This window comes from Oncorhynchus masou, chromosome 27, assembly GCF_036934945.1.
Source record: "Oncorhynchus masou masou isolate Uvic2021 chromosome 27, UVic_Omas_1.1, whole genome shotgun sequence".
Taxonomy (NCBI): Eukaryota; Metazoa; Chordata; class Actinopteri; order Salmoniformes; family Salmonidae; genus Oncorhynchus; species Oncorhynchus masou.
In genome coordinates, this window is record NC_088238.1 from 23368399 (window position 1) to 23395617 (window position 27219).

General features: G+C 45.8%; 1 long non-coding RNA gene and 1 gene segment (V, D, J or C); one reads left to right on the forward strand and one right to left on the reverse strand.

Moving 5' to 3' along the window:
• Positions 1-22162: 22162 nt before the first annotated feature.
• On the reverse strand, positions 22163-23771 carry LOC135515297 (uncharacterized). The gene is made up of 2 exons (XR_010451778.1): positions 23676-23771; positions 22163-23530 (listed from the first exon to the last, which is right to left on the reverse strand). It is a non-coding gene; the product is annotated as an uncharacterized LOC135515297 (long non-coding RNA).
• Positions 23772-24617: 846 nt separating this feature from the next.
• Positions 24618-26231, forward strand: LOC135515298 (Ig kappa chain C region, B allele-like). The segment is given in 2 exon segments: positions 24618-24771; positions 25715-26231. Coding segments are annotated over 2 exon segments (402 nt in total).
• The last annotated feature ends 988 nt before the right edge of the window (positions 26232-27219 follow it).

Genomic DNA, 27219 nt, shown 5'->3' on the forward strand with positions numbered 1-27219 from the left:
CTTTTGTGCATGTTACTGTAATTTAATTATACCAATGTGTTTTCATTAATTGAATTCCTTAATCTATTTTATGAGAATTTGTAAGATTCTTGTTTGCATAAAATAGACGGAGACCAGTCTTATCAATCATAGGTAACAGAATTTATTCTCGGAGTGCGCTGCCACGTTACCACGAGCAACAGTTTATATACAATAACATGACGTCATTTCATTGCTTCTAGAATGAATCCCCTCCTCCCGACCTAGAATCAAGTGAGGTTAAAAGTTCATTCTAACTCACTAACACACTCACAGGTCACAAAACATAACTTAATTAACTTTTGACCCCTCAACATTATCGATCACCACTTAACTGACAGTTCTAATTTACAGAAAACCTAGGAATGCACTCACTGTCTTATCTAAAACACCCCAGAGCTAGGTTTCGTTGGTTCAACCATAGGTTAACTACCTTATCTGTTTACTTAATCCACAACCCATTTCTTTCTTCCTAGTTGGACTAAAAAGCAAGCTCAATGAATAATCTTCAATGAAAGTTATTTTAGGACTAGTCTTCAACCCCATTCTAGTGTTTTGTTGTTGTTGGTGTGTTAAACTGTAGAGCATGAATCTAACATACATTTATCTGATGTATTGTTTTGACAAAAAATATTTTCAGAGTTTATTTTTGCCTTTATCTTTATAGATTGTGTTTTGTTGTTGTTGTTGTTGTTCTCAGTACTGTAGCGAGTTGTTTATCCCTTGTGTATTGCCTCTCCTCTATTTTATTGTAGAGTATATTATATAGGATTATACAGTAGTGCTGTGTGCTAAATTAACCATTTTGAGAGTAAGTTGTGCATGTCCTCTTGACTCAGAGTTTAATTAAATAACTTGTTTTGATTGGGGAAAAAATACAGAAAGTGTTCATTTAATCATGATTCCAGTCTTCACTATCTCATGAATAGGCAGCACATTTCATACTAATTTATATCAATCAGCTTCATTATTTCATTATTGTAGCATATAGCTACTCTCATCATTTCAAACAGAATTAAAAGTGCATCTGATCCAACAAATACTATGCAATCATTTCAACAACTGAATGATCCTGTTATACTATAGCACCAATACCAGTAAGAAAAATGTGATATTTGGTAATAAACCTCTAAGATCTGCTCTCAGAACTCACACTGCTAAAGATTTACTTTCCATAACATATATATTTCAAATGTTTAATTGCTAATATGGTGACAGTGCTGCTTTATTCTGGGACAAGCAGAACAACCCAGCCCTGTCTATGCAAATCTCAGTTTCACTCTGTGTCACGCCTTGATCTGTTTCACCTGTCCTTGTGATTGTCTCCACCCCTACTACAGGTGTCGCTTATTTGCCCCGGTGTATTTATCCCTGTGTTTCCTGTCTCTCTGTGCCAGTTCGTCTTGTATGTTAAAGACAACCAGAGTGGTTCCCTGTGCTCATTCTTTTTCTATTCTCTTTTTGCTAGTCCTCCCGGTTTTGACCCGTGCCGGTTTCTGGACTTTGTACCTTCCTGCCTGACCATTCTGCCTGCCTTGACCTCGAGCCTGCCTGCCACTCTGTACCTCCTGGACTCTGAACTGGTTTTGACCTTTTGCTTGTCCACAACAATTCTCTTGCCTACCCTTTTGGATTAGAATAAAAAATGACTCAAACCATCTGCCTCCCGTGTCTGCATCTGGGTCTCGTCTTGTGCCCTTATAGTCTGACAGCTATCAGTCTAGCAGTTGAACAGTTTCACTGCCTGAAATACCATAGACTGGGCCAGATGTGAGGGAGTGGACAGGTTTAACCTCTATGGTGGATGCAGGGAGGTAGACATAACAGATATGCCACCATGTAATTAATGACAGCTAAAATGGAAATTATACTTTATGTAGATAGTGTCTCATGTTTGAACCAAGCGTCATGTCTCATTCACAGATCTAACAGTCAGGAACCTGCATATTGAAAATAGTTAATATAATCCTGTAAAATCAAATCCATTTGAATCAGACATTTGGAGACTTGTTTTGGGGCTTAAGTGATTGTAACGTTGAAGCAATGTTGAGGTCATGACACCTTTTCTTTTACTTCTTATTTTGTATTTGGCAGGTATTGTGTTTTCAAAACCTCATAACTTTTAGATGATCTTTCAGGTCATAACAAATATAATGAGTCGCAACCATGATGATGATGATGATGAGGGAGAACATGTGATTTGAATTACGCTTTCTACCCTTATTCAATGTTTCCTCGCTGCTCAGTGTTCCATGTCACTGTCTCTTCCCCCTCAGCACCTGCAGTAGGTCCCAGCTGTATCAGTACAGTCACTGTACAGTCTGACTGAGGGAGGTTTTTGTACGGCTCTGTATCACTGTGTGAACACATTTTTACTATTGATGTAGTGTAAACTCTGACAGTAGTAATCTCCTGCATCTTCAGCCTGGACTCCACTGATGGTCAGAGTGAAGTCACTCCCAGATCCACTGCCACTGAATCTAGATGGAGTCCCAGACTGAAGGGTTTTACCCAAGTATATTAGGAGTTTTGGAGCTCCTCCAGGTTTCTGTTGATACCAGTGCAAATAGTGTCCATTGCTGTTCCTGTTTACAGCACTGCTGGTCTTACAGCTGAGACTGACTGAGTGACCCACTGAAACAACTTTCACTGCAGGAGTCTGGGTCACTGTGACCTGGCCTCTGGACTCTGAAACAGATGGCATGTATAATTAGCATTACATTATTTGTTCATATAGCATATTCACTAAAACAGTAATAAGGTTATATAGCCTAATATTGCAGTGGTCCGGAAAATGCTGTGTTAAATATATTACCTTGGAGACAGAGGGCAAGTATCCAGATGAAGATGGTGATAAAAGTCATGGTTGTTGTGGGTTCTGTGGTCATGAAGGACAGCTCTCAGTCATGAAGTGTTAAACTCAGAGGGCTATAAACACTCCCAGACCACTGAAGCATGTGTTGCCAATGCAAAGTGTCCTCTATGCAAATCGCCCTCCTGGAGCAAGGCACTAGACAGGGCAAGACATTATATGGTGTAACTTCTGGATCACAACATTCCAATTGAATGCTTTTAGCCCTTACCATTCAATATTACACAAAACACACACACTCATAATTGTCATGTCTTGTTATGTCTGTTCCTGTCCTTTCTCTTCACTCTGTCTCTCTCTGCTGGTCTTTTTAGGTTACCTTCTCTGTCTCTCATTCTTCAGCTGTTCTACATCTTCCCTAACTAGCTCATTCACTCTTTCCCACCTGTTCTCTCTTCCCCCTCTGATTAGGTCTCTATTTCTCTCTCTGTTCCTGCTACTTTCAGTGTCTGATTCTTGTTTGTGTTTTTGATGCCAGAAGCAAGCTGTCGTCTCGTTTGCTTCCACCTTGTCCTATCCTGTCGGAGTCTGCCTGGCAGGTGCATCCTGCATTATACTAACGTTCTTTTTGTTCCATTGACTACGTTGGAAGAGGATTTATGCCATTCCTGTTTTTCATTAAAGAACTCTGTTTTCTGTTAAAACCGCTTTTGGGTCTTCACTCAAGTACATAACAGAAGAATCAGACCAAGAATGGACCCAGCGGCTCCGGACCCTTTTCACTCCGCCGTCGAGATCCAGGGAGCGATGCTAGGCAGACACGAGGAGGAATTGTCTGCTGCTCGACATGCCGTTGAGACCCTGGCCGTCCAAGTCTCCGACCTCACAAGACAGGTTCACCAACTCCACCTCGATCCACCGCCCACTTCCAGGGTTTCCGAGTCTCCGGAGCCCAGGATCAACAACCCGCCGTGTTACTCTGGGGAGCCCACTGAGTGCCGCTCATTCCTCACTCAGTGTGATGTGGTGTTCTCTCTCCAGCCCAACACTTACTCCAGGAGCGCAGCCCGCATCGCCTACGTCATTTCTCTCCTTACCGGACGGGCGCGTGAGTGGGGCACGGCAATCTGGGAGGCGAGGGCTGAGTGTATTAACCAGTATCAGGACTTTAAGGAGGAGATGATACGGGTTTTTGACCGTTCTGTTTTTGGGGAGGAGGCTTCCAGGGCCCTGTCTTCCCTATGTCAGGGGAATCGATCCATAACGGATTATTCTATTGAGTTTCGCACTCTCGCTGCCTCTAGTGACTGGAACGAGCCGGCTTTGCTCGCTCGTTTTCTGGAGGGTCTCCTCGTCGAGGTTAAGGATGAGATCCTCTCCCGGGAGGTTCCTTCCAGTCTGGACTCCTTAATAGCTCTCGCTATTCGCATAGAGCGACGGTTTGATCTTCGTCGCCGAGCTCGTGGAAAGGAGCTCGCGTTCTCCGTTGCTCCCCTCTCCACATCACTGCCACCTGCCGCATCACTGCCACCCTCCTCCGCCGGCTCGGATGCTGAGCCTATGCAGCTGGGGGTATCCGCATCTCGGCCAAGGAGAAGGAACGGAGAATCACCAATCGCCTCTGTCTCTACTGCGGCTCCGCTGGTCATTTTGTCACCTCATGTCCAGTAAAAGCCAGAGCTCATCAGTAAGAGGAGGGCTACTGGTGAGCGCAACTACTCAGGCCTCTCCTTCTGGATCACGCACTACCTTTCCGGTCCATCTCCGCTGGCCCGGTTCATCTGCTTCCTGCAGTGCCTTGATAGACTCTGGGGCGGAGGGCTGTTTTATGGACGAGACCTGGGCTCGGGAACATGACATTCCTCTCAGACAGTTAGGGAGCCCACGGCCTTGTTCGCTTTAGATGGTAGTTCTCTCCCCAAGATTCAGCGTGAGACGCTGCCTTTAACCCTCACTGTCTCTGGTAATCATAGCGAAACCATTTCTTTTTTAATTTTTCGTTCACCTTTTACACCTGTTGTTTTGGGTCATCCCTGGCTAGTGCGCCATAACCCTTCTATTAATTGGTCTAGTAATACTATCCTATCCTGGAATGTTTCTTGTCATGTGACCTGTTTAATGTCTGCTATCCCTCCTGTTTCCTCTGTCTCTTCTTCACAGGAGGAGCCTGGCGATTTGACAGGGGTGCCGGAGGAGTATCACGATCTGCGCACGGTGTTCAGTCGTTCCAAGGCCACTTCTCTCCCTCCACACCGGTCGTATGACTGTAGTATTGATCTCCTTCCGGGAACTACTCCCCCCCGGGTAGATTATACTCTCTGTCGGCTCCCGAACGTAAGGCTCTCGAGGATTATTTGTCGGTTTCGCTCGACGCCGGTACCATAGTCTCCTCCTCCTCTCCCGCCGGAGCGGGGTTTTTTTTTGTTCAGAAGAAGGACGGGTCCCTGCGCCCATGCGTGGATTATCGAGGGCTGAATGACATAACAGTTAAGAATCGTTATCCGCTTCCTCTTATGTCTTCAGCCTTCGAGATCCTGCAGGGAGCCAGGTTTTTCACCAAACTGGACCTTCGTAACGCCTACCATCTCGTGCGCATCAGGGAGGGGGACGAGTGGAAGACGGCGTTTAACACTCCGTTAGGGCACTTTGAATACCGGGTTCTTCCTTTCGGCCTCGTTAACGCTCCAGCTGTCTTTCAGGCACTAGTTAACGACGTCCTGAGAGACATGCTGAACATTTTTGTTTTCGTTTACATGGACGATATCCTGATTTTTTCACCGTCTCTCTCGATTCATGTTCAGCACGTGCGACGCGTCCTCCAGCGCCTTTTGGAGAACTGTCTTTATGTGAAGGCTGAGAAGTGCACTTTTCATGCCGCCTCTGTCCCTTTTCTCGGTTCCGTTATTTCCGCTGAGGGCATTAAGATGGATCCCGCTAAGGTCCAGGCTGTCATTGATTGGCCCGTTCCTAAGTCACGCGTCGAGCTGCAGCGCTTTCTGGGCTTCGCTAATTTCTATCGTCGTTTCATCCGTAATTTCGGTCAGGTGGCAGCTCCCCTCACAGCCCTTACTTCTGTTAAGACGTGCTTTAAGTGGTCCGTTTCCGCCCAGGGAGCTTTTGATCTTCTTAAGAATCGTTTTACATCCGCACCTATTCTTGTTACACCTGACATCTCTAGTCAGTTTGTTGTTGAGGTTGACGCGTCAGAGGTGGGCGTGGGAGCCATTCTTTCTCAGCGCTCTCTCTCTGACGGCAAGGTCCATCCTTGCGCGTTTTTCTCTCATCGCTTATCGCCGTCAGAACGTAACTATGATGTTGGTAATCGCGAACTGCTCGCCATCCGCTTAGCCCTAGGCGAATGGCGACAGTGGTTGGAGGGGGCGACCGTTCCTTTGTCGTTTGGACTGACCATAGGAACCTTGAGTACATCCGTTCAGCCAAACGACTTAATGCGCGTCAGGCTCGTTGGGCTCTGTTTTTCGCTCGTTTCGAGTTTGTTATTTCTTATCGTCCGGGCTCAAAAACACCAAGCCTGATGCTTTATCTCGTCTCTTCAGTTCTTCTGAGGTCTCCACCGACCCCGAGGGGATTCTCCCTGACGGGCGTGTTGTCGGGTTGACTGTCTGGGGAATTGAGAGGCAGGTAAAGCAAGCACTCGCTCACACTCCGTCGCCGCGAGCTTGTCCTAGGAACCTTCTGTTCGTTCCCGTTCCTACTCGTCCGGCCGTTCTTCAGTGGGCCCACTCTGCCAAGTTAGCCGGCCACCCCGGCGTTCGGGGTACGCTCGCTTCCATTCGCCAGCGTTTCTGGTGGCCCACTCGGGAACGTGATGCGCGTCGATTTGTCGCCGCTTGTTCGGTCTGCGCGCAGACTAAATCTGGGAACTCTCCTCCTGCCGGCCGTCTCAGACCGCTTCCCATTCCCTCTCGACCGTGGTCTCACATCGCTTTAGATTTTATCACCGGACTGCCTTCATCAGCGGGGAAGACAGTTATTCTTACGGTTGTCGATAGATTCTCTAAGGCGGCTCATTTCATTCCTCTCGCTAAGCTCCCTTCTGCTAAGGAGACGGCTCAGATCATTATCGAGAATGTTTTCCGAATTCATGGCCTTCCGTCTGACGTCGTTTCCGACAGAGGCCCGCAGTTCACGTCTCAATTTTGGAGGGAGTTTTGCCGTTTGATTGGGGCTTCCGTCAGTCTCTCGTCCGGCTTTCATCCCCAGTCTAACGGTCAAGCCGAACGGGCCAATCAGACTGTTGGTCGCATTTTACGCAGTCTTTCTTTTCGTAACCCTGCGTCTTGGTCAGAACAGCTCCCCTGGGCAGAGTACGCCCACAACTCGCTTCCCTCGTCTGCTACCGGTCTATCTCCTTTTCAGAGTAGCCTCGGGTACCAGCCTCCGCTGTTCTCATCTCAGCTCGCCGAGTCCTGCGTCCCTCCGCTCAGGCTTTTGTCCAGCGTTGCGAGCGCACCTGGAAGGGGGTCAGGTCGGCACTTTGCCGTAATAGGGCGCAGACTGTGAGGGCCGCTAATAAGCGTAGGACCAAGAGTCCTAGATATTGTTGCGGTCAGAGAGTATGGCTCTCCACTCAGAACCTTCCCCTTAAGACAGCTTCTCGCAAGTTGGCCCCGCGGTTCATTGGTCCGTTCCGTATTTCTCAGGTCATTAATCCTGTCGCAGTGCGACTTCTTCTCCCGCTATCTTCGTCGCGTTCACCCGGTCTTCCATGTCTCCTGTGTTAAGCCCGTTCTTCGCGCCCCGCTCGTCCCTCCCCCCCCATCCTTGTCGAGGGCGCACCCATCTACAGGGTTCGTAAGATTTTGGACATGCGCCCTCGGGGCCGTGGTCATCAGTACCTAGTGGATTGGGAGGGGTACGGTCCTGAGGAGAGGAGTTGGGTTCCCTCTCGGGACGTGCTGGACCGTTCGCTGATCGATGATTTCCTCCGTTGCCGCCAGGTTTCCTCCTCGAGTGCGCCAGGAGGCGCTCGGTGAGTGGGGGTACTGTCATGTCTTGTTATGTCTGTTCCTGTCCTTTCTCTTCACTCTGTCTCTCTCTGCTGGTCTTTTTAGGTTACCTTCTCTGTCTCTCATTCTTCAGCTGTTCTACATCTTCCCTAACTAGCTCATTCACTCTTTCCCACCTGTTCTCTCTTCCCCCTCTGATTAGGTCTCTATTTCTCTCTCTGTTCCTGCTACTTTCAGTGTCTGATTCTTGTTTGTGTTTTTGATGCCAGAAGCAAGCTGTCGTCTCGTTTGCTTCCACCTTGTCCTATCCTGTCGGAGTCTGCCTGGCAGGTGCATCCTGCATTATACTAACGTTCTTTTTGTTCCATTGACTACGTTGGAAGAGGATTTATGCCATTCCTGTTTTTCATTAAAGAACTCTGTTTTCTGTTAAAACCGCTTTTGGGTCTTCACTCAAGTACATAACAATAATATTGATTTATATGGAACTTGTTTCAGATAACGTATGCCTCATTTGGTAACTCATGGGATATACAATGAGTATACAAAACATTAGGAGCACCTTCCTAATATTGAGTTGCACCCACCCTTTTGCCCTCAGAACAGCCAACCTTTTTTTTGGGGCATGGACTCTACAAGTTGTCGAAAGCGTTCCACAGGGATGCTGGTCCATGTTGTCTCCAATGCTTCCCACAGTTGTGTCAAATTGGCTGGTAGTGGATCTCTACTCTGAATAACTTGTTCCGTCTCATCCCACAGATGGTCATTTGGATTGAGATGTGGTGACTGGGCAGGACACTGCAGTCAGCTGAATTCACTGTCATGTTCATACAGTTGAACCATTCCTGGACAATCCTAGCCTTGTGGCATGGGGCACTATCACTGTGTCTCGTCCTGAACAAAAAAAAATGCAGATGGATGCACTGCTGCCATGAAGGCATGTATCTGATTGGTAATGATGTTCAGATATCCTGTGGCATTCAAACGTTGCTCCACTTTTGTCAAGGGACCCAATATGTGCTATGAAAAGACACCCCACACCATCACCAACAGCCTGTAATGTTGACACACGGTATGATGGATCCATGTGCTTGTGGTTTTCTCCATACCCTAGTCCTCCACTCAGCGTGAAACAGCAGGAACTAGGATTCATCAGACCAGGCAAGGTTTTTCCAATTCTCCAGTGTCCAGTCTATTCGTTCCTTTGCCCACTGCAAACACAGTTTCTTGTTTTTTGATGAAAGAAGTGAAACTCTGTAAGGTTGTCGGCTGCCATATCCCATTCATGTCAAGGTAAGACGAGTTGCATATTTTTTTATGGGTCTTTGGGCACCAATTTTGTACTAGTCTGTCAGTTAACTAACTGTAGCCCGACTGTTGCTCTGCGCAATTCGTGTTAGCCTCCTTGGTCGTCTTGCATCAATGACCCATTTTCAACCACTTGCCTGTCGTTGGCTGGATGTGCTTTGGGTGGTGGACGATTCTTTTAACACACAGGAAACTGTTGAGCGTGAAAAACCCAGCAGCATTGCAGTTCTTGACACACTCAAACCGGTGTGCCTGACCCCTATCGCCATGCCCCATTCAAAGGCACTTTGAACCGGGCAATATTTGCTCTTACCCATTCTCCATCTGAATGGGACACATAAACAATCCATGTTTCCATTGTCTCAAGGCTTAAAAATCCTTTTATAATCTGTCTCCTCCCCTTCACTTACCCTAATTGAAGTGGATTTAATAAGTGACATCAATAAGGGATCATTGCTTTCACCTGGATTGCCCTGGTCAGTCTGACATGGAAGGTTCCTAATGTTTTGTCCATTCAGTGTGTATCATCCACTGAGTGACTGTTTTCAGTTTAAGATGTTGGTTGGTCAAATAATTAATGGGAACAAACCTATGATACTCTCTAGACTGTAGTCCTCAACACTATCACTGGTCTAGTCCTCAACACTATCACTGGTCTAGTCCTTAACACTATCACTGGTGTAGTCCTCAACACTATTACTGGTGTAGTCCTCAACACTATTACTGGTGTAGTCCTCAACACTATTACTGGTGTAGTCCTCAACACTATTTACTGGTGTAGTCCTCAACACTATTACTGGTGTAGTCCTCAACACTATTACTGGTGTAGTCCTCAACACTATCACTGGTGTAGTCCTCAACACTATCACTGGTCTAGTCCTCAACACCATCACTGGTCTAGTCCTCAACACCATCACTGTTCTAGTCCTCAACACCATCACTGGTCTAGTACTGAACACTATAACACTGTGTCTAGTCCTCAACACTATCACTGGCCTATTCCTAAACACTATCACTGGTCTAGTCCTGAACACTTTCACTGTGTCTAGTCCTGAACAATATCACTGGTGTAGTCCTCAACACTATCACTGTGTCTAGTCCTCAACCCTATCACGGGCATAGTACTGAACACTATCACTGGTCTAGTCCTCAACACTATCACGGGCATAGTACTGAACACTATCACTGGTGTAGTCCTCAACACTATTACTCGTCTAGTCCTCAACACTGTCACTGGTCTAGTCCTCAACAATATCACTGGTGTAGTCCTCAACACTATCACTGGTCTAGTCTTCAACACTATCACTGGTGTAGTCCTTAACACTATCACTGTGTCTCGTCCTCAACAATATCACTGGTCTAGTCCTGAACACTATCACTGGTCTAATCCTGAACACTATCACTGTGTCTAGTCCTGAACAATATCACTGGTCTAGTCCTGAACACTCTCACTGGTCTAGTCCTCAACACTATCCGGGCATAGTACTGAACACTATCACAGGTGTAGTCCTAACACTATCACGGGCATAGTACTAAACACTATCACTGGTCTAGTCCTGAACACTCTCACTGGTCTAGTACTAAACACTATCACTGGTCTAGTCCTTCCCCTCCGCTCTTACAGCAGGTTCTAGCTGTAGCAATGCAGTCACCGTACAGTCTGGTTGAGGGAGGTTTTATTACGACTCTCTATCCCTATGGAACGCATCTTTAGCATTGGGAAGGTGTAAAGTCTCCTGTATCTTCTGCCTGGGCTCCACTCATGATCAGAGTGAAGTCCTTCCTAGATCCACTACCACTGAATCTAAATGGAATTCCAGAGGTGCGAGTTCTAATAGAGTGGATGCAGAGTTTCGTTTTTTGTCCAGATTTCTGTTGATACCACAATAAACAATAATGTCCATGTGTGATGCACCATTGTAACAATAACTTAAAGGTCCAATGCAGCCGTTTTTATACCAAAATCAAATCATTTCTGGGTAACAAGGAACTACCTTGCTGTAATAAATTCCCATTAAAATAGGCAAAAATAGCTTTTAAGCAAAAAACTAGAATAATTTTGCTAGGACTGTTTAGGAGGGGTCTGAGTAGGGAGGAGAAAACTGAAAACTGGCTGTTATTGGCAGAGAGATTTGGAACTCTCTTTGTTATTGGTTTATTAACCAATTTGCCACATGGGGATGTCACCATGGAAAGCCGAAACTCCGTCCAATGCAAACCTGCTAATTAGGTGTACTGTAGTAGGATGTCCCTTGGGGGTATCCGTACCTATGTATGACATGCGAGGGTTAGGTTAGTAAACATACTGGAGCTAGAACATCATTGTTGTGCGTCCTTATTTTATATAATACTACATGGTGTCAGAAGTGTTTTTAAAATTCACATAAACGAGAAGGACGTACCAAGTAAATCATACATTCAGGCTGTTTCAAAGCAGGGAGGGCACATTGTTGGAGATAAAACAGCGCATATCATTATTTTGCTAGCTAACGAGCAAGGACTAAGTTACTGCTAAGCAACATGTTGCAAGAGGATGAAGCTGGCGGGATTTCAGGGTTTGCGACTCCAAGTTCAACGGGCTCTGGCACAAACACGGACAGGACAGTGGCTGGTGCTGACGGATTTTGCATTTGTCCCCCAAAAATGTTGATTGTATGGACATTCAAAACTGTCCAAAATGGATCAGGTGCTTTTGAAAGGTACAGGGTAGCATCAGGCTTAAAAGTGAAAAATGAGGCATTTCAAGTTAATACACTGATCTATTCTATGGATGATGAAGCTGAGGATATATTAAATGCTTCAACGTTGACTGGGGAAGAGAAACTTAACCACAGTGCCATTAAAGACTGTTTTGAAATGCATTTTGTATGGAGACACAACATTATATTTGAGAGAGCTAGGTTTAACATGCGCAAACAGGAGCAGGGTGAAACCACCGACAGTTTTATCACAGCTGTTGTAACAATTGTCGTCGGGAGAAGGAGAAGAGGACCAAAGTGCAGCGTGGTACGTGTCCATGATAACTTTAATAAACTGAACACTGAATATAAACAAACAAGAGAATAAAGGAAAACCGAAACAGTCCCGTATGGTGAAAACACTGAAACGGAAAATAACTACCCACAAATCATAGTGGGAAAACAGGCTGCCTAAGTATGGTTCTCAATCAGAGACAATGATCGACAGCTGCCTCTGATTGGGAACCATACCAGGCCAAACACAGAAATACAAAACCTAGACAACAAAATATAGAATGCCCACCCCAACTTACGCCCTGACCAAACTAAAACAGAGACATAAAAAATGAACTAAGGTCAGGACGTGACAGCTGTTCACAAACAAACAGAACATTGTCAGTGTGGGGCGCTCAGGGAAGAGCTGATCCGAGATCGGATTGAAGTGGGAATAAGAAATATATCACTTTACGAAAAGTTACAGTTGGATTCCCAGCTTACCTTGTCCAAAGCTGTAAACCAGGTTAGGCAGGGTGAGACAGTAAAAAGATGGCAGACGATGCTGCACGAAAGCAGCTCCTTGCAGAGCAAAGAGAGTGAGGAAATAAATGCATTTGCATACCGAGCTAAAGAAATGGAGGGGAACACAGAACAGAGACAGACGTGGAGAAAACAATCACAGACAGTACCCGTAGCTAGTTCAAATGTTTGTCTCAAATGTGGGAAATCCCCTTTCCACAGATGGAAAGATTGACCAGCAAAGGATGTGGAATGCAGGAAATGTTACAGGAGAGGACACTTTCAGCTGTCTGTCGATTAAAGCAAATGCATGAGGTCTCAGAGGAGGTACAGCAGGACAGCATCTTTCTGGGAGAAGTAAGGGAAAAGAGGGCTGGCATTCAGACATTAAACTCAATGGGGAGGTTGTGTCATTTAAACTAGACACTGGGGCAGCAGTGACAGCTATCCCAATTAGGCTGTATAGCTATAGCAGAGATGGCCCTTTGCTCTCTACAAACAAAAAACTGTACGGGTCCAGTAATAAGATTTTACCAGTTGTAGGGCAGTTGGAGATTAAACTGGAGAGTAAAGACAAAAGTGCCATCCAGCCTGTCTTCGTCATTGACTCTCTAGCCAGACCGTTGCTGGGGCTACCAGCAATTGAAGCATTGCATCTCATTGAGAGAGTGAGCAAACTGGAGGACCCAGGTGAGGTTTTCAAAAATAAATTACCAAAAGTGTTTTCTGGTCTAGGAAGGATAGAAGGTGACTACAAAATCTGCCTGAAAGAGGATGCTGTCCCCTACGCCCTTACCACCCCCCGCCGCGTGCCTATCCCTTTATTGGCCAGAGTAAAGGAAGAGTTGGGGAGGATGGAGGAAATTGGGGCGTATCTAAAATAGAGTCCCACAGACTGGTGTGCAGGGATGGTAGTGGTCCCAAAAGCCAATGGGGACATAAGGATCTGCGTGGACATGACTAACTTGAATGAGGCACTCTGCAGAGAGAGACACATCTTACCATCAGTGGAGCAGTCGCTGGCTCTGTTGGATGGCACACAAGTCTTCACAAAGCTGGATGCCCGCTCAGGTTTCTGGCAGATACCGCTGTCATCAGAGAGTAGGGGACTCAGAACGTTTACAACACCGTTTGGCCGTTACTATTTTAATGTTTTGCCATTTGGAATCGCTTCCTGTCACGTTCGTTGTAATGATGAGACCACGGCGCAGCGTGAGTAGAGTTCCACATAATTTTAATAAACTGAAACTCACTGAACAAAAACAACAAACAACCAAACGAAACGTGAAGACAATGTTGTGCACTCAGGCAACTAAATGTAGACAAGATCCCACAACACAAATGAGGGAAATGGCTACCTAAATATGTTCCCCAATCAGAGACAACGATAAACAGCTGTCTCTGATTGGGAACCATATCAGGCCAACATATACATACAAAAAACCCTAGACATGCAAAAACTAGAGTACCCACCCTAGTCACACCCTGACCTGACCAAAATATATAGAAAAACAGGGATATCTAAGGTCAGGGCGTGACAGTATCCCCCCCCCCCCACCCCCCTCAAAGGTGCGGACTCCCGACCGCAAACCTGAACCTATATCGGAGGGTCCGGGTGGGCATCTACCCTCAGTGGCGGCTCCGGTTCGGGGTGTAGTCCCCGCTCCCTACGCTGATCACTCCGCTTCTGTGGAACCAGACCGTGGATCATTGCCGGAGGCTCTGAACTGGGAACCACTGCTGGAGGCTCCGGACCGCAGATCGTTGCCGGAGGCTCTGGACTGGGAGCCCCCACTGGAAGCTCTGGACTGCAGCCCCCGCTGGAGACCCCGGACTGGGGACCATCGCTGGAGACCCCGGACTGTGGATCATCGTTAGAGGTTCCTGATTGTTGACCGTCGTTGGAGGTTCCGGTACTGTGGACCGTCGTCGGTGGTTCTGGACTGTGGACTGTCGTTGGAGGTTCCGGACTGGAAACTGTCGCCGGAAGCTCTGGACTGGGAACTGTCGCCAGAAGCTCTGGTCTGTGGAGGCACACTGGAGGCCTGATGCGTGGTACCGGCACTGGTGGTACTGGACTGGTGACACGCATCTCAGGGCGAGTGCGAGGAAGAGACACAGGAACTATTGGACTGTGGAGGTGCACTGGAGCCCTAATGAGTGGGACCGGTACAGGTGGCACCGGACTGATGACACTCACCTCAGGGCGAGAGCGAGAAAGATGCACAGGACGTACTGGACTGTGGAGGCGCACTGGAGATCTGGAGCATAGAGCTGGCACAACGCGTCCTGGCTGGATGTTCACTTTAGACTGGCAAGTGCGGGGCGCTGGCACAGGACGCACAGGGCTGTGCAGACGCACCAGGGTTTCCTGATTCGAGGAGACGTACTGGAGGCCAGGAGTGCTGAGCCGGCACCATCTGTCCTGGCTGGATGCCCACTCTAGCCCAGCCAATGCGGGGAGCTGGAATATAGTGCACCCGGTTGTGACTGCGCACTGGAGACATGGTGCGCATCACCGCATAACACGGTGCTCGACCGGTCACACACTCCTCACGGTAAGCACGGAGAGTTGGCTCAGGTCTGAACTTTGACTCTGCCAATCTCCCCGTGTGCCTCCCCAAAACTGTTTTGGGGCTACCTCTCGTGCTTGCCTCTTTGGTATAAATCCTCGTAATGTCGCTGTTCTGCTTTCGCTGCCTCTATCTCCTCCCTTAGACTGTGATATTCTCCGTCCCTTGTCCAGGGTCCTGCTCCCTCCAGGATTTCCTCCCAGGTCCAGTCCTCCTGATCACGCTGCTTGGTCCGTGTGTGGTGGGATCTTCTGTCTCGTTCGTCGTAATGATGAGACCAAGGCGCAGCGTGAGTACCAAACGAAACGTGAAGCTACTGTTGTGCACTCAGGCAACTAAATGTAGACAAGATCCCACAACACAAATGAGGAAAATGGCTACAAATTGGGAACCATATCAGGCCAACATATACAGTGGGGCAAAAAAGTATTTAGTCAGCCATCAATTGTGCAAGTTCTCCCACTTAAAATGATGAGAGAGGCCTGTAATTTTCATCATAGGTACACTTCAACTATGACAGACAAAATGAGAAGAAAAAATCCAGAAAATCACATTGTAGGATTTTTAATTAATTTATTTGCAAATTATGGTGGAAAATAAGTATAGTGCACCTGTACTGACCTCGCCTTCTGGATGATAGCAGGGTGAACAGGCAGTGGCTCGGGTGGTTGTTGTCCTTGATGATCTTTATGGCCTTCCTTCCTGTGACATCGGGTGATGTGGGTGTCCTGGAAGGCAGGTAGTTTGTCACCGGTGATGCGTTGTGCAGACCTCACTACCCTCTGGAGAGCCTTACGGTTGTGGGCGGAGCAGTTGCCGTACCAGGCGGTGATACAGCCCGACAGGATGCTCTCGATTGTGTATCTGTAGAGGTTTGTGAGTGTTTTTGGTGACAAGCCAAATTTCTTCAGCCTCCTGAGGTTGAAGAGGCGCTGCTGCGCCTTCTTCACGATGCTGTCTGTGTGGGTGGACCAATTCAGTTTGTCTGTGAGGAACTTAAAACTTACTACCCTCTCCACTACTGTCCCATCGATGTGGATAGGGGGGTGCTCCCTCTGCTGTTTCCTAAAGTCCACAATCATCTCCTTAATTTTGTTGACGTTGAGTGTGTTGTTATTTTCCTGACACCACACTCCGAGGGCCCTCACCCTCCTCCCTGTAGGCCATCTCGTCATTGTTGGTAATCAAGCCTACCACTGTAGTGTCGTCCGCAAACTTGATGATTGAGTTGGAGGCGTGCGTGGCCACGCAGTCGTGGGTGAACAGGGAGTACAGGAGAGGGCTCAGAATGCAGATGTTGTTACCTACCCTCACCACCTGGGGGCGGCCTGTCAGGAAGTCCAGTACCCAGGGTCTCGAGCTTGATGACGAGTTTGGAGGGTACTATGGTGTTAAATGCTGAGCTGTAGTCGATGAACAGCATTCTCACATAGGTATTCCTCTTGTCCAGATGGGTTAGGGCAGTGTGCAGTGTGGTTGAGATTGCATCGTCTGTGGACCTATTTGGGCGGTAAGCAAATTGGAGTGGGTCTAGGGTGTCAGGTAGGGTGGAGGTGATATGGTCCTTGACTAGTCTCTCACAGCACTTCATGATGACGGAAGTGAGTGCTATGGGGTGATAGTCGTTTAGCTCAGTTACCTTGGCTTTCTTGGGAACAGGAACAATGGTGGGCCTCTTGAAGCATGTGGTAACAGCAGACTGGGATAAGGATTGATTGAATATGTCCGTAAACACACCAGCCGCGCTGGGGATGCCGTCTGGGCCTGCAGCCTTGCGAGGGTTCACATGTTTAAATGTTTTACTCACGTCGGCTGCAGTGAAGGAGAGTCCGCATGTTTTGGTTGCGGGCTGTGTCAGTGGCACTGTATTGTCTTCAAAGCGGGCAAAAAAGTTATTTAGTCTGCCTGGGAGCAAGACATCCTGGTCCGCGACTGTGCTGGTTTTCTTTTTGTAATCCGTGATTGACTGTAGACCCTGCCACATACCTCTTGTGTCTGAGCCGTTGAATTGTGACTCTACTTTGTCTCTATACTGACGCTTAGCTTGTTTGATTGCCTTGCGGAGGGAATAGTTACACTGTTGTTATTCAGTCATGTTTTCGGTCACCTTGCCCTGATTAAAAGCAATGGTTCGCGCTTTCAGTTTCACGCGAATGCTGCCATCAATCCACGGTTTCTGGTTTGGGAATGTTTTAATTGTTGCTATGGGAACGACATATTCAATGCACGTTCCAATGAACTCGCCCACCGAATCAGCGTATTCGTCAATGTTGTTGTTCACCGCAATGCGGAACATATCCCAGTCCACGTGATGGAAGCAGTCTTGGAGCGTGGAATCAGATTGGTCGGACCAGCGTTGAACAGACCTCAGCGCGGGAGCTTCTTGTTTTAGCTTCTGTCTGTAGGCAGGGAGCAACAAAATGGAGTCGTGGTCAGCTTTTCTGAAAGGAGGGCGGGGGAGGGCTTTATATGCATCGTGGAAGTTAGAATAGCAATGATCCAAGGTTTTACCAGCCCTGGTTGCGCAATCGATATGCTGATACAATTTAGGGAGTCTTGTTTTCAGATTAGCCTTGTTAAAATCCCCAGCTACAATGAATGCAGCCTCAAGATATGTGGTTTCCAGTTTGCAAAGAGTCAAATAAAGTTTGTTCAGAGCCATCGATGTGTCTGCTAGGGGGAATATATACGGCTGTGATTATAATCGAAGAGAATTCCCTTAGTAGATAATGCGGTCGACATTTGATTGTGAGGAATTCTAAATCAGGTGAACAGAAGGACTTGAGTTCCTGTATGTTGTTGTGACCACACCACGTCTCATTAACCATAATGCATACGCCCCCGCCCCTCTTCTTACCAGAAAGATGTTTGTTTTTGTCTGCGCGATGCGTGGAGAAACCAGCTGGCTGCACCGATTCCGTTAGCGTCTCTCGAGTGAGCCATGTTTCCGTGAAGCAAAGAACGTTACAGTCTCTGATGTCCCTCTGTAATGCTACCCTTGCTCGGATTTCATCAACCTTGTTGTCAAGAGACTGGACATTGGCGAGAAGTATGCTAGGGAGTGGTGCGCGATGTGCCCGTCTCCGGAGCCTGACCAGAAGACCGCTTCGTTTCCCTCTTTTACGACATCTTTGTTTTGGGTCGCAGGGTGGGATCCATTCCGTTGTCCTGGGTGAAAGGCAGAACACAGGATCCGCTTCGGGAAAGTCATATTCCTGGTCGTACTGATGGTGAGTTGACGTTGCCGTTGCTCGTATATTCAGTAGTTCTTCCCAACTGTATGTAATGAAACCTAAGATGACCTGGGGTACCAATGTTAGAAATAACACGTAAAAAAAACTGCATAGTTTCCTAGGAACGCGAAGCGAGGCGGCCATCTCTGTCGGCGCTGGAAGATGAACCAAACCCCTGAGATACAACCAAACCCCTGAGAGACTTACTAGCCAAAGAAAATGACTGATCATGGGGTCACATGCAACAGGTGGCATTTGACAAAATCAAAGGAGACCTGGCCTCATAGAAAGTGCTGGCCCAGTACTGTCCCCACGCGAAGACAACGGTATCAGCAGATGCATCATCCTTTGGGCAAGGGGAGATCCTCAGATAGATGCAGGACAACAAGGAGTGGCGTCCAATAGCATACATCTCCCGAAGCTTATCCGACACAGAGCGAATGTATGCTCAAGTGGAGAAGGGGGCGTTGGCTATCACATGGGCATGTGAAATGCTCAGCCAATACCTTATTGGCCTGCAGTTTACAGCAGAGACTGACTACAAACCAATGTTGGCTCTGTTAGGGACAAAAGCACTGGACGACTTGCCTCCCAGGGTTCTGCGCTTCCGCCTCAGACTACTGAGGTTCACCTACAAGATGGTGCATGTGCCAGGGAAGGCACTGATCACAGCAGATGCACTCTCCAGGGCCCCAATTAAACATCCATTATCAGAAGAGGAGCAATGTCTAGAGGGTGAGGTACAGGTGTCCATTAATGCAATAAGGGACAGTCTACCTGCATCTCAGACCAAACTGCAGCAGATTGCAGAGGCTCAACAACGAGACCCCATCTGCCGACAGATAGTGCAGCAGTGCAAAAAGGGATGGCCCAGGCAGGAGGAACTGCCTCAGCTGCTGAGGCCCTATTGGGTGCACCAAAGTGACTTCCACTGTAACGGAGACCTCATGAAAGGACAACGTATAGTTATCCCATAGACTCTACAACCAGAAATGCTAGACAGAGTGCATGATGGACACATGGGGTTAACCAAATGCAGACTGAGGGCTCAACAGTCAGTGTGGTGGCTTGGTCTGAGTACTCAGATTGCCAAGTTGGTGGCCCAGTGTGAGGTCTGTACAAAGTGTCAACCTTGTCATCCAGAGCCAATGATGGCAACGGAGCTGCCAAAACGGCCATGGCAAAAGGTAGGGGCGAATATGTTCTATTGGAAAAATGACACTTATCTGCTCGTGGTAGATTACTATTCAAGACACATTGAAATAGCAAAGACACCCATAACCACATCAGCTGGTTAACCACATCATTCCAGGCAAGGGGTCGCTGAGTTCCTGGTTACAGATAACGCTCCCCAGTTCTCTGCAAGCTCCTTTTCTACTTTTGCCGCAGAATATGACTTCACACGTGACCAGTAACTCTTACCATGCACAGAGTAATGGTGAGGCAGGGAGAGCTGTGAAAACAGTCAAGGGGCTGCTGAAAAAGAACAAGGATCCATACAGGGCTCTGTTAGCTTACAGTTACACCACTGCATCATGGGCTGTCGCCTGCCGAGCTCCTGATTGGCAGGAGGCTACGTTCCACATTGCCTGTCTCCCCGGCTCAGCTTAAACCCCGTAGGCCGAACAGGAAGGCCTTCGCTGAGAGGGACAAACGACTGAAACAAACGCAAACTGGAGACTTTAATCGGAGACACTGTGCTAAGGAGAGGCCAGAGCTGACCGAAGGTCAACGTGTGTGGATTACAAACTCAGAGACACCAGCAATAGTGCTGAGGAAAGCGGATGACCCACGCTCCTATGTGGTGGACGCACCTCAGAGCTCTTCCAGATCTACCAGCCACACAGACTGAGGCCACAGGAAATGCACACAAAGAGGGTGGAGAGAGAATGTTCACAGAGCCACAAGCGCACCCAAAAAGGGATGTGAGGCCACCATAGTGGCTGAAAGACTGTTACGTGAAGAGAAAACCAACTCTTAGGGACCATACCCAGCAAAAAGAGACTGTACCTAAGTTAATGTTCATACTGTGTGATTGAATGCTTTCATACTGTTTCAGGATGTGAAGTAGCATGTTAGAGAATAATACTGGTTTCCAAATTGCATTTCAGTTATGCTTCAGTGGTTATGCATGTTGAGTTCTTGTTCATGGGAGAGGGTGAGATGTAGTAGGATGTCCCTTTGGGGTATCCGTACCTATGTATGACATGTGAGGGTTAGGTTAGTAAACATACTGGAGCTGGAACCTTGTTGTTGTGCGTCCTTATTTTAGATAATACTACAGTACAGTCGATCATATGTGTACAAGAGATCGTATTTTCAACCAGGAACTATCAGGAAATGACACTGATCCATTTTTTCACCCTTTTTACAAAGTAATGCTAACGTTAAACATGTCAAACTGGTATGCTTTCTGCTTGTATACTTTATACTTGTAATCTGCCCACCTTTAGTGAGGAGCTGTCCCGTAAGAAAATGGCCACGCTGACGTGTCTGGCCAACAAGGGCTTCCCTTCAGACTGGACTTTGAGCTGGAAGGTGGATGGCAACAGCAAGAAGCAGGGCGGCAAAGACGGCCTGTACAGCTGGAGCAGCACCCTGACTCTGTGAGGCCCACCAGAGCTCCCAGACTCCGGTCACCTAGACCCTGAAGAGGGCTGACTGTTCTGGGTAGGACTCCTCAGACACACACCCCTGTGGAGAGAGGATGTTGGTTCCTCGGCTTTGACTTTTTTTGTTCTAAGATTAGTTGTTCTCTGATTTAGTGATCACTCTCATGTAGACTAACATGGGGCTTAGATTGAGTTTATGTGTCAATCCATTCTGTAGACTGAACTTTTGTTTGATATAGATTTAATGTGATCTGCGTTTATTCACTATCATGTTTGCTTTGATGCTTTGATCATGTAATAATGGATTAAAATAAAGATTTATTTTTGGAATGCAAATTTATGTTGTTTCTATTAATAAACTGGATCATATATACTAAACCTCATTTTCACTTAACATCATCGTTGACCAGTAATCACAATATAGCATATTATAGTCTGTGATTTGAAGCTTAATACATGTAAAAAAAAAGATTTTAAAAATTCTACAAGTGCCACTATTTCAAGAAATATAGAGCAGAGTGATAGTCTTCTCTACCTCCAACCCCCTGGGCACAGGGTGAACATCTGGTGACAATGCTGCTCTATTCTGGGACAAGCAGAACCACCCAGCTCTGTCTATGCAAATCTGTTTCACTCCCATAGTTTCAGTTTCACTGCCTGGACTGGGCCAGATGTGAGTAGGTGGACTCATTTTACTGTAACCTCTATGGTGGATTCAAGAAGGGAGACATTCTTACAATGAATAAAGCACCATTTAATAGATGACAAATAAGATGGGCATTACTAAAGACAGGCATTGACCGTTACTGACATGTGTCTAATGTCTGAGCTCCACATCGTTTTCCTGAAAGCAGAGGGCAAGCATCCAGATGAAGATGGTGGAAAAATGAATTGTTGATGTGGGTTCTGTTATCATGAAGGACAGCTCTCAGTCATGAAGTGTTAAACTCACAGGGTTATAAACACTCCCAGACCACTGAAGCATGTGCTGCCAATGCAAAGGGTTCTCTCTATGCAAACAGACTTTCATGGTCCCCCAGGGAAATTGTAGTTGAATAGAGCTGTGTGAGCAGCAGAACTTTGAAAGTGTTGAGAGCTGATTGTCCAGCCAATCATGGCCTTGATTGATAAACATGCCTCTGCTGGAATCAATTACAGACTGGGAAGGTGCTGGAAGATTTAATCAGGTTGTAGCAGGAACAAGGTGTTGTTTTACGGGTTTACAATCATCTTCTCAACATATATGGTTGAATTGTTAATCAAAACCTAGGAGAACCAAGGCACTCTTAATATTGTTAGAATGCCTTTATTATGAATGCATGTTCAATAAAACAAAATATTTTCAACTCTGATGTGTTTCGACATGGCCGTCAGGTTGAGGACTATTCAACCACCCCCGAGACTGTTTTTTTTAAATTCTGAAATGATGTGAGACACTTATTCCACACAGATGGAGTCCATTCAAAATATTTTGTGACAATTTGAGGCAGTGTTTGCATATGAACTAATTAAGGTTTGCCATAGCAAAGCGTAGGAAGAATTATGCAATCTAGAGACACATGGTTGTTATTGCTTCAGGAATGGTTTCACCTGACGGTGTATGAGTTGACATATCATCATTACTGGTATACACTCAGTTTACTCTTTTCATGACAAAGACTGACCAGGTGAAAGCTATGATCCCCGTATTAATATAACTTGTTATAACTTGTTCAATCAGTGTAGATGAAGGGGAAGAGACAGGTTAAAGAAGGATTTTTAAACCTTGAGACATGGAGTGTGTGGTAACACTTCACTTGACACCAAGCATCATAATGCTATGACACGGTCATAACCATGTCATATGTCCTAACAGCTGACATATCTTGTCATAACCTGTCATAATGGGGTCATAACACATATATTTAGACCTATTGTGACATATATATTGCTTTATTTTATGGCTGGTTATGACACCTACATAAGAGTGACAAAACCCACACAACCTACCACACAAGGCAAAACATTCCATTACACCCTAGCCTACTTGTCAACAGTATGTTTATGTTATATAACATTTCCTGAAATGTACCTTATCAAGTACGGTAGTATGGGTATTTGGACACGGCCACTGTCTCTTCCCACTCAGCACCTGGAGTCAAACCCAACTAGCGCAGTCACTGTGAAATCTGAGGGGGGTTTTTGTATGGCTCTGTATCACTGTGTGAACACCCAGACACTGTTGGGAAGGTGGAAACTCTGACAGTAGTAATCTCCTGCATCTTCAGCCTGGACTCCACTGATGGTCAGAGTGAAGTCACTCCCAGATCCACTGCCACTGAATCTAGATGGAGTCCCAGAGTTACGGGTGCTAATGAAATATGTAAGGAGTTTAGGAGATTCTCCGAGTTTCTGTTGATACCAGGCCAACCTCTGTCCATGTGTATCACTGTATACAGCACTGCTGGTCTTACAGCTGAGACTGACTGAGTGACCCACTGAAATAGCTTTCACTGCAGGAGTCTGGGTCACTGTGACCTGGCCTCTGGACTCTGAAAAATAAATGTAATTAACATTCAATCGCGCATCAATTTGCTCATTGCTTTACAAAAGAATGACTTTACAATAACATAATGGTATTTACTTTAATAAGGTTAAGTAACTACAGTCAGGGTAAATGTATGTAAAATATATTACCTTGAAAGCAGAGGGCAAATATCCAGATGAAGATGGTGATAAAAGTCATGGTTGTTGTGGGTTCTGTTGTCATGAAGGACAGCTCTCAGTCATGAAGTGTTAAACTCACAGGGTTATAAATACTCCCAGAGCACTGAAGCATGTGCTGCCAATGCAAACTGTCATATGTAAATAGTCTTACTGCTAGTACCTACATTCATAACTGTGAGCTATATAACTACATACAGATTATGCAGATACAGAATATTTTATCGTGTTATAAATAACTTATACTGTAAATCAGTGATCTAAGAGGAACATGTAATTATCTAAGTGTGTCAGTGAATTATACTCATAACCCAGGATTATCAGTCCCTATTACTTTATTCCAGTACTTCAGTACTATCAGTCCCTATTGTATTATATTAGTAGTTCAGTACTCTCTGTCCTTATTGTGTTATATTTGTACTTCAGTAATATCAGTCCCTATTGTATTATATTAGTAGTTCAGTACTCTCTGTCCTTATTGTGTTATATTTGTACTTCAGTAATATCAGTCCCTATTGTATTATATTTGTACTTCAGTACCATCAGTCCCTATTGTATTATATTAGTAGTTCAGTAGTGTCTGACTCTATTATATTATACTCGTACTTCAGTACTATCAGTCCCTATTCTGCCCTGCAAAGGCAAAACTCAGTAACAACGAAACTGGTCAAAGAACTTTGATCTGTTGTAATGGCCAAGTATATTACCTGATTAACGTGGTATTTAGTTTCCTGACACAATAACAATAATAAGACAGTTGACAGTAGGTTATCAGAAATTGCTATCTGTCTATACAGAAAAATACTTTTAAGTCAGATTTTGAAGATTTGCCATTGTTGGGTATTACATTTACATTTACATTTAAGTCATTTAGCAGACGCTCTTATCCAGAGCGACTTACAAATTATTGTGTTATACTAGCACTTCAGTATTCAGGGTGGGACTGAGAGTGCTCTGTGTGTTAAGGTGCCTGCCCACTCTTGTGTGATGGAGGTTTTTGTATGGCGACTTAACCATTATGAATCATTGTGGTGGACTTTTGGAAGCGGAACAAAAGTAGTGCTGAAAAGTAAGTACATTTTTGTCTTCTCTCATTAAAACAAAATGTAATCATACTATGAACAACATTATGAGATGTTATCATCTTCTCCAGAATAAATACTTCAAGGCTATAGAGATTTCTGGGGACAGATAGGTAGATTGGTAAATGGCAGAGTCACCAAAGTGAGAGAATTGTTCACGTACCACTAAGTTTATATTCTAATGTGATTTAAAAAGAGGACATTTTGATACACAGTATTGCACGTCAGCTCATTGTTCTGTCAATATGTAGCAACTACTTTTTCTATATTATAAGCAACACTTTGTATTGTATTCATCGTAGATGTTACCACTGACATGGTTTAAAGGGGAACCTCCTCTGTAGTTTTAAAAAGTACTTTGAGGTCATTTTGGCTTGTGTCTCAGGGTAGATTTGACAACATTTACATGTAGATTTACAATTGTAATAGTATATACGATTATTAAATCTGAATATGTAATATCTGTTTACTGCATGTCTTTGTAGACTATGGGACGGTTTGTCAGACACATTAAGCTTAGTCCTGGACTAAAAAGCAAGCTCAATGGATCATTTTCATTGAAAGTGGTTTTTAGTCTAGGACAAGGCTTCATCTGTGTCCAGGAAACTCCCTCCTAGTATTTTGTTGCTCTTGGTGGGCTATACTGTAGAGCATGAATGTAACATACATGTATCTGATGGATTGCTTTGTCTAAAAATATTTTCAGAGTTTATTTTTGCCTTTATCTTTATAGATTAAGTGTTTTGTTATCCTTGGTACTGTAGCTAGTTGTTTATCCTGTGTGTATTGCCTCTCCTCTCCTCTCCTCTCCTCTCCTCTCCTCTCCTCTCCTCTCCTCTCCTCTCCTCTCCTCTCCTCTCCTAATATATTCCATGATACATTAGTAGCAGTATAATCTGACCCTCCTCTCTCCTCTGTCCTCTCCTCCAGCTGGTTCCTCTATCAGACCCACAGTGTCTCTGCTCCCCCCGTCCTCTGAGCAGCTCTTCGGGGGCTCGGCCACACTGGCCTGCCTGCTGAGTGGCTACTCCCCCCAGGGGGCGATGGTGAGCTGGGAGGTGGATGGGGAGGAGGTGAAGGATGGGGTCCTGACCACCACAGAAGAAGAGAAGGGTGGCCACTACAGCCGCAGCAGCACCCTGACCCTGAGCAAGGCACGCTGGGAAGAGGGAGAGGTGTACACTTGCAGGGTCGCCCATGACGACACCAGTGATTCGGCCACCTTCCGGAAAAGTCACTGTAGTGTCTAGAAACCGGAGAAGCCATTGTAGGGGCCTAGAGAGTCCCCACATGGTGCCGGTGAAGGAAATATTACTGTTTTACAGCTGAATGTTACAGTATAGTAGTGAATCATTTCAGGAGTGATGTGTGCTAAATGAAGTATGTTGTGATTCAGTTGTAAAGGTCATCTTGCTTCTGAGTTCAAATAAAGCTTGTTTTAATTGAAATTTAACCACAAGAGTTACTTTAATGTTCATTCCAGTGATCACTATCTCATGAACAGGAAGCAAATTTGATACTAATTTATATAAAAGTGCATCTGATTCAACAAATACTCTGCAATCATTTCTACAAATGAATGATCCTGTTAAACTGCAGGATCAATAGCAGTGAGAATAATTAGTGATATTTGATAATAAACCTCTAAGATCTGCTCTCAGAACTGTCACGAACCTGCTCAGAACCCATAACAAAAAGGGAGAGAACGTAGAAATAAGGAATAACAAACATATATTTATTAACTAAAGTAAACTATTTACAATTAACAATGGTGTGTGCAGTCAGTAATCAGTAGTGTAAGTGAGTTGTTGCGTGCATAGATGGTGATAATGAGGGGTGTTGAAAGGTGCCAAAGCAAACAAACAAACAAAACGTCCACAAAAAGGCCACAACCAAATCCAACAGTGTGTCTGCATGGAGAGAGTCTCCTCAATGAATGGGGAAAAGGTGTATTTATCCCGGGACACACCCGGGCCCAGGTTTGTCCCATTTTGCTGACGACCCTCCCAGCTCCGCCCACTGACATCCTATTAAGGTAAACAAGAGCAAAGAATTCGACAGACAGAGTGGGAAGGTCGTCATAGAGTTCACACTGCTCAACAGTTACTTTCCATAACATATATCCAGTGCATTCGGAAAGTATTCAGACTGCTTCCCTTTTTCCACAATTTGTTACGTTAGAGACAGGATTGTGTCGAGGCACAGATCTGGGGAAGGATACTAAAACATTTCTGCAGCATTGAAGGTCCACAAGAACACAGTGGCATCCATCATTCTTAAATGAAAGAAGTTTGGAACCACCAAGACTCTTCCTAGAGCTGGCTGCCCAGCCAAATTGAGCAATCGGGGGAGAAGGGCCTTAGTCAGGGAGGTGACCAAGAACCCGATGGTTACTCTGATAGAGCTCCAGAGTTCCTCTGTGGAGATGGGCAAAC